The sequence below is a fragment of the Heterodontus francisci genome, chromosome 16, assembly GCF_036365525.1.
Source record: "Heterodontus francisci isolate sHetFra1 chromosome 16, sHetFra1.hap1, whole genome shotgun sequence".
Lineage (NCBI taxonomy): Eukaryota > Metazoa > Chordata > Chondrichthyes > Heterodontiformes > Heterodontidae > Heterodontus > Heterodontus francisci.
The window spans coordinates 78403353-78411148 of record NC_090386.1 but is presented as its reverse complement, the minus strand read 5'-3'; the positions used below and the strand labels follow the sequence as shown (position 1 = coordinate 78411148).

General features: G+C 43.3%; 1 protein-coding gene across 1 annotated transcript; it reads left to right on the top strand.

Annotated features, from left to right (window-relative positions):
* Positions 1 to 214: 214 nt before the first annotated feature.
* On the top strand, positions 215 to 1734 carry blcap (bladder cancer associated protein). The gene has a single exon (XM_068048426.1). The coding sequence runs from the start codon at positions 382 to 384 to the stop codon at positions 643 to 645; it is 264 nt and encodes an 87-aa protein (XP_067904527.1). The 5' UTR covers positions 215 to 381; the 3' UTR covers positions 646 to 1734.
* Positions 1735 to 7796: the final 6062 nt, after the last annotated feature.

The following is a 7796-nucleotide window of genomic DNA, read 5'->3' as shown; positions in this document are numbered from 1 at the left end:
TTTTTAAAAAACGGATTTATGCCCACCTGATATTTTGTCCCCACAAAATATACATAATAAAAAAAAAACAAACAGAATACAGATGCGAAAACATTCGGCCAAAAACGGAGCCTACGTGTGAGCGGACGGGAAAGGCAGGGGAGCAGGCGATGTGTTTGGCCGCCTGGGTGGGTGGGGGGAGAGGGTCCTGCAGTATAATTGCGGCTGCGCAGTGGGTGAGTTGTGGCTGCGGAGAAAGCGAGAGCTGAGGGGGGGAGGGAGAAAGTCGGTGTAGCGGAGGCGGTACGGCCTTGCTGAAAGCGACAATAGCGTGTTAGTGGGGCGGGCGGAGTTTGCTTGTTTCTCCCTCCCCTGCTCCCGGAGCCACTCTCCGGATTCACCATGTACTGTCTGCAGTGGCTGCTGCCCGTCCTGCTCATCCCCAAACCGCTCAACCCGGCCCTGTGGTTCAACCATTCCATGTTCATGGGCTTCTACCTGCTGAGCTTCCTGCTGGAGAGGAAGCCCTGCACCATCTGCGCCCTGGTCTTTCTGGCCGCCCTCTTTCTCATCTGCTACAGCTGTTGGGGCAACTGCTTCCTCTACCATTGCGGTGGCGCACCGCTCCCCGACTCGGCTCACGACCCCAGCATTGTGGGCACCTAATGCAACTCAGCGCACACCGCCGGCTCGACCCAGACAATCTCTCCCAGCAACTCGGCTGCCCATGGTCTCCTAACTTATGTTTCATCTTCCTGGTCGCCACCTTCCGTTTCTTCCTCGTTCAGTCGAGATGACCTCCGACGCTGGATTTTTTTTTTTGTTGTGTTTTTCTTTTGCGTCCAAGCCGTTGGTCGAAATGGGATTTCGTCTACTGATGGTCGCTTCCATTGCAAAGGTTAACGTGCTTGCGGATGTGGAACAAGAAGGCTGCATGGATTTGTATTTCGAGCCTGCGCTGCGTATGATTACAGGAACTAAATTCAGTATTTCCACTGTCTCCGAGCCCTCAGAAGAAGTGGCCTTTTTGCAGCCCCATGTATAGCGGAAGAGTTTGGTGTCGGTTTTCAAACTTAAGTCGTAAATAATGAACCTCTGAACAGAGACCTATTGTTTATCACCTGTCTTCTCAACTTCTTAAGGATGACTTAGAAAATACCTTCTGGCTTCTGGCTAATAATGTGTATGACTTCATTCAGTTGGAGGTTTTAGTGTTTGTTGTGGTTCATTTAGGGCATCATACCCATGTATTTTTTGGGGTGTTCATTTGTTTCCTGGTCTATGAGAAGGATGCTATTTTTGCACAGTTTGTTAGCTGAAATAGTATCGCTTTTGTGTTTAAAAATGCAGGGATTTTAGTGTAGGTTGTGATTAAATATGCAAATGTTTCACAGTTTACATATCCAGTTTATTTTTGCACAGTGGGTTTGAGATTTTACACAAGACATAAGTATTGATCAGATACAAATTGTTAGTAATACAGGTATTAAACCTCCTAGCTGATCTTTTCTTTGTGCCAGCACAAAGCCCATTAATTAATATTTTATCTCTTTTGTGATTATAATGCAAAACAAACTACAGGATAAAAGGCCTGTTTGGTTGATATTTCCAATTCACTCTTTTTGATCATGTTTGAACCCACTCGTGCACTTCCATCTGCGTCTGTGATGTGCAAGCGTGTTGCATGATGCAGTCTATGGCACCAAATGTTTTTAAAGTGAGCTTCAGAAAATAAAACGGGTTTACAGCATTATTTGAACTGTTTCTTTTCTGATTTGAGAAATTTGAAAGGAATGGTCAATATATGGTGTATGCTGCCTTTAATTTTATTCAAGTTAGTCTATCTCAAGTTTGATCAATGGTATGGTTATTGCAATGTTGTCCAGTACGCTTGTCATTTGTGGCTAGTTGGCCACAGATGTGGCAAATTGCTCTGCAGCAGGTGAGATTTTAATCAGATGGACATTAGGATCCTGTGGCAGCCCATTTGATACTCATGATTCCTGACTGTCTAAATCCATGTCAAAAGTAAGTAGAAAATCGGTCCTTAGCATTTAAAAAAAAAAACTGTAGCCTAGCTCCATTAAGCTATCTGGTAAAGAGGGCCCCATTGAAGGAAGTGAAAGCATAGTGGTGCTACACCACAACTGAATGTAGTGATTAGCTGCTACTACTAAAAATATTCTTAGACACGGTTGCTGACATGGTGCAATGCACTATTGCTCACTTTTTAGTCCTGTCCCTCAATCCCAGTTCGTCTCTGGGAGATTGTTACAAGATTCACCATCCTTCCATACATTTTGTATAATGTGATGATCTGATCACCACAAGTTTTGCGAGCATCAAAATCCAATGGACAACATTGAGTTATTAAAAAATCTGCTAGCTGTTCGTCATTTACGGCCCAAAAGGAAGCCATGCAGCCTGTCAAGTCCATGCCAACTTTCTGTAGATCTATCTAGACAGTCCCATCCCTCTGCTCTATCCCCTTAGCCCTGCATGTTTGTTTCCTTCAAATGTCGTCCATTTCCTTTTGAAATTGATCATTTCTGCCTCCATCTTCATAGGCACCAAGTTCCAGGTCGCTACCACTTGCTGTATTTTTTTTTAAAAGTTCTTCCTCCCCTCTCTGAATCTCTTGCCCAAAACCTTAAATTTGTTACTAAACCCAATGACCATGTACCTTGTGGCCCAAAAAGTAGCACATTTGCTGAAACCAAATGGGTTATGTTTTCTTAGTCCTCTAGGACTCTCTGTTTAATAACGATCTGAATTTCTAAATTAACTATTTTTGATCTCCAGTTGAAGGCAGCTTGATACGAGATGTAGTAGGTTACTTTCTTTGTTCTTTTTCCCCCCTCTGCCCCACAGTCACTTCTTTCTGTGACAAACAAAAGTTGTTAGGCTAATCCAAATATATCCCATTAAAATCAAGTGTATCTTTGTCCAATGATCATGGAAATGTGCTTTCCCACTGGGCATGCTGGCAATGATTGCTTGAACAGGGATGTAACTTTTTTTTTGTTCCTCTCTTCCCTAGAGGGGGAATGCGGCAGCGAGTAGAGCCCACATAATTTCTCCATCTGTCAGTAACTCACCTAAACAACTAGGTACCGAACTTCTGGATCACATTTTTAACAGTTCTGTTCCAGTGGCTTTGGATGTTTTGACTAACATCAAGCCTACTTTTTCGTTTTAATGATTTGAATTAGAAATGCTGAACTTCTAGGTGAAATCATATTTTATGTGGGTTTTTTTCAGATTTGCAACATGGAGCTTTTCTTTTTATGATTGGGGTATATTTGCCGCTCAAATGGTGGAGTGCGTGATTAAATTCAGTAAACTTTGATCAAGAAAGCAGTTTCTCACTTCATTCACAACTAGAAAATGCCTCTTCCTTCAAAGGGTACATAGAGCTAGATAGGATATCTCTGCAATATATGCCTTGATCCTGTTCAGCCCAGTTTAGGAATCCCATTCCATGAAAAACATGTTAATCTTGTTGCTTCTTACAAGCACTAGAAATTCAATTATTAATTGCATTATTGAAAAATGTCAAATTACTGACAGAGGCAAAAAGGAATTATAGATAGGTTAAGTGAGTGGGAAAAGATCTGGAAAATGGAGTGTACTGGGGAAAATGTGAAATTGTCCATTTTGGCAGGAAGAGTATATTTTTAAACCATTATCTAAATGGTGAGAGATTGCAGAGCTCTGCAGAGATGCAGAAGGATCTGGGTGTCCTAGTACATCAACTGCAAAAGTTTTTAGTATGCAGGTACAGCAAGTAATTAAGAAAGCTAATAGAATGTTACTGTTTATTGCGAGGGAAGTTAAATACAAAGGGAGGTTGTGCTTCAGCTATACAGGGCATTGGTGAGACTACATATGGAGTATTGTGTACAGTATTGTCTCCTTATTTAAGGAAGGATGTAAAAGCTTTGGAAGCAGTTTAGAGAACGTTTACGAGACGAATACCTGGAATGGAGGGGTTGTTTTATGAGGAACAGTTGGACAGGCTAGGCTTGTATCCGCTGGAGTTTAGAAGAATAAGAGGTGACTTGATTGAAACATAAGATTCTGTGGGATCTTGACAGGGTGGATGTGAAAAGGATATTTCCTGTTGTGGGTGAATCTAGAACTTGGGGTTACTATTTAAAAATGAAGGGTTGTCCATTTAAGACATGAGAATTTTTTTCTCTAGGTTCGTGAGTCTTTGGAACTCTCTCAAAAGGCAGTGGAAGCAGAGTCTTTGAATATTTTAAGGCCAAGGTAGATAGATTCTTGATAAGGGGGGTGAAAGGATATTTGGGGGGGGAGGGGGTAGGCGGGAATATGGAGTTGAGGTTACACTCTGATCAGCCATGATCTTATTGAATGGCGGAGCAGACCCGAGGGGCTGAGTACCTATTCCTGCTCCTAATTCATATGTTCGTATGACTAGAGAAGGAATGATTAAGTTATAGGAAGTGATTTTTTTTTTTAATACTTTGCATTGGCCTTTCAGCTTAAAATCTGATTCATGGCAGAAGTGCATCTGCCGCCATATTGATTTGGGTGTATTTTGGTTGCTCAGGGTGCTCGACAGGGTTCCTTTTCTTTAATTAAAAAAAAATACAAATCCAGATCCTATGCTTGTTGTAAAGCCCCAAATGTTACACATGGGCTGAGCTTGTGGTGCATATGCACATGGTTGTCTGCGGTTCAGTGGCTTAGCCAGCAGTCCAGGGGCTGCTGGAAGAGCTCGAAAATAGGTCGTGTAAAATTTCAGTTATGTTTGTGGTGCCAGGAGAAGCAGCAGTGTACCTACAATTGGTTGTGACTCCGTGCCAGAAATCTCACCGGAATTGAAGGTTGTGGTTTCAAGTCCCACATCAGAGACTTAATCTAGGTTGGCACTTCAGAGCAATACTGAGGAAATGTTAAACTGAGGCAGTTTTCGCAAGTGTACTTCAAACAGTGCCATGAGGGTTTTTTTTATTAAGAACAACAGGGGAATTATTTTTTTATTTTATTTAGAGATACAGCACTGAAACAGGCCCTTCCGCCCACCGAGTCTGTGCCGACCACCAACCACCCATTTATGCTAATCCTACATTAATCCCCTATTCCCTACCACATCCACACCATTCTCCTACCACCTACCTACACTAGGGGCAATTTATAATGGCCAATTTACCTATCGACCTGCAATTCTTTGGCTGTGGGAGGAAACCGGAGCACCTGGCGGAAACCCACGCTGTCACTGGGAGAACTTGCAAACTCCGCACAGGCAGTACCCAGAACTGAATCCGGGTCACTGGAGCTGTGTGGCTGCAGTGCTAACCGCTGCGCCACTGTGCCTGATGTCCCTCAACCAACATCAGTAAGAGATTATCTGGTCATTATCACAATGTTTGAGAGACCTTAGTGTATGCAAATTGACTGTCATGTTTCTCTATTTATGACCGCGACTATGCTTCAAAAGTACTTAGTTGGCTGTATAGGGTTTTGGGGTGTCTTGCGGTCTTGAAGTGCAAGTCCGTCTTCCTGAGCCAATTTTCAAAACGACTGCTGGGCCTCTCCCAGTCGCTTCCATACCTCATCCCTTCAGACTAGCTGTCTTAGTGTAGGAACCGACTGACGTCCTATCATCCCCAAAATGTGAGGTGCAGTGATGCCTACAGCTTGTCGGCAGCATCTAAATGAGGCACAAAGCCAAATCTGATGCAAAGAGCTGTCACTCTTGATATTTTCGCCCGCTTGAACTTTTTGGCCGTTGAGTCCCATTCGAGTGCCTGGCTGCAGTTGTTTCTTTTTCCTGATAATGCTGATTGCTTCACAGATCACTTGCTCATTACTTTGAGGAACTGAGATAATTAGATCTGATAGTACAGTCATGGCCAGTAATCCATTTGAATATGAAGAACATTTAAGGTCCTGTGTTAACAAGGTAATGGAAAAATATTGTATGTTTGGCTGCTGAAAGCATTTAAAATTCAATATACAAGGAGAAAAATATCGTGGGCCCCGAAACTATATTGTGAAGAAGGATCCTTGAAGCAGTCATATGATCTTGGTCTCCTAGTATAAGGTCACTAACCACTGACCAATTTTAAATTGTTCTCTATTTGCAAGTTTTAATTGAGACATTTAATTTCAAGATGTATACTACATAATTTTATGGCTGTAGTATTTTGCCAGTTCTCATTGTGAATGGGAGCAGATGGCCATGGATAGAGTTGAACAGCAAGGGAGCTTACAGCCCAGGAGCCATCTCAAGAAAACAAACATCATGGGGCAGGACGTCCGAAATGCTCCATCCATCAATACTGGAGACCATGCTCTGGAAGTGGTTCAAGAGTTCACCTACCTAGGCTCAACTATCACCAGTAACCTGTCTCTAGATGCAGAAATCAACAAGCGCATGGGAAAGGCTTCCACTGCTATGTCCAGACTGGCCAAGAGAGTGGGAAAATGGCGCACTGACACGGAACACAAAAGTCCGAGTGTATCAGGCCTGTCTCCTCAGTACCTTGCTGTATGGCAGCGAGGCCTGGACAACGTATGTCAGCCAAGAGCGACGTCTCAATTCATTCCATCTTCGCTGCCTCCGGAGAATACTTGGCATCAGGTGGTAGGACCGTATCTCCAACACAGAAGTCCTCGAGGCGGCTAACGTCCCCAGCTTATACACACTACTGAGTCAGCGGCGCCTGAGATGGCTTGGCCATGTGGGCCGCATGGAAGATGGCAGGATCCCCAAGGACACATTGTACAGCGAGCTCGCCGCTGGTATCAGACCCACCGGCCGTCCATGATTCCGCTTCAAAGACGTCTGCAAACGCGACATGAAGTCCTGTGACATTGATCACAAATCGTGGGAGTCAGTTGCCAGCGTTCGCCAGAGCTGGCGGGCAGCCATAAAGGCGGGGCTAAAGTGTGGCGAGTCGAAGAGACTCAGCAGTTGGCAGGAAAAAAGACAGAAGCGCAAGGGGAGAGCCAACTGTGTAACAGCTCCGACAAGCAAATTTTTCTGCAGCACCTGTGGAAGAGCCTGTCACTCTCTAGAATTGGCCTTTATAGCCACTCCAGGCGCTGCTCCACTGACTACCTCCAGGCGCTTACCCATTGCCTCGTGAGATAAAGAGGCCAAAGCAGACATTGTGAATACATCACCAAGCCAAAAGGTGTAGTCAAGCAGACTGCTCCTGTTTCAGATTTAATAACTCCATACTACCATAAATATCAGGTTGTCAAGTTGCTGTGATTGCCCCTAGGCAACAATATGTGTAAGACAGCTGTTCCATTTCTAAAATGGGAAGTTTTTTTTAATTTAAAAAGCTGCAAATACACACAACCAAATTTATAGTATAAGAACTTTTTGTTTATTTGTATCCATTCGAATGAGGAGCAGAGATTACCTGCAGCCAGTTTTCACCTTTGTCAAGGAAGTGCCATATTCTCTTCATCTTGACCACACTTTGGAAAATAACCATGTGGGGGAAAAATTGTTGACACAACCTATGTTGTGGTCTTCCACAGCATAATGTTTTAGAGCATTTTTCTGCACAACAAGATAAAGGTTTGACTATACAAAAGCAGATAATTTCCCCATACAAGGAATGTTATGTTTTCAACATAAATCATCCAGGAGTCATAAATTGTAATGTGCAATGTTTTGGCAGAAGGAAAGAATTTTTTTTTCTCCACAGGAATTAACTTGCTGCTACTTGAAGTTTCCTGTCATTTTTCTCTAGGTGATATCTGAATTTGGATATCGGAGTGCACAGTGCACTTTACACTCACCAAAGTGGGTGTTGCCTATACTCACTTAT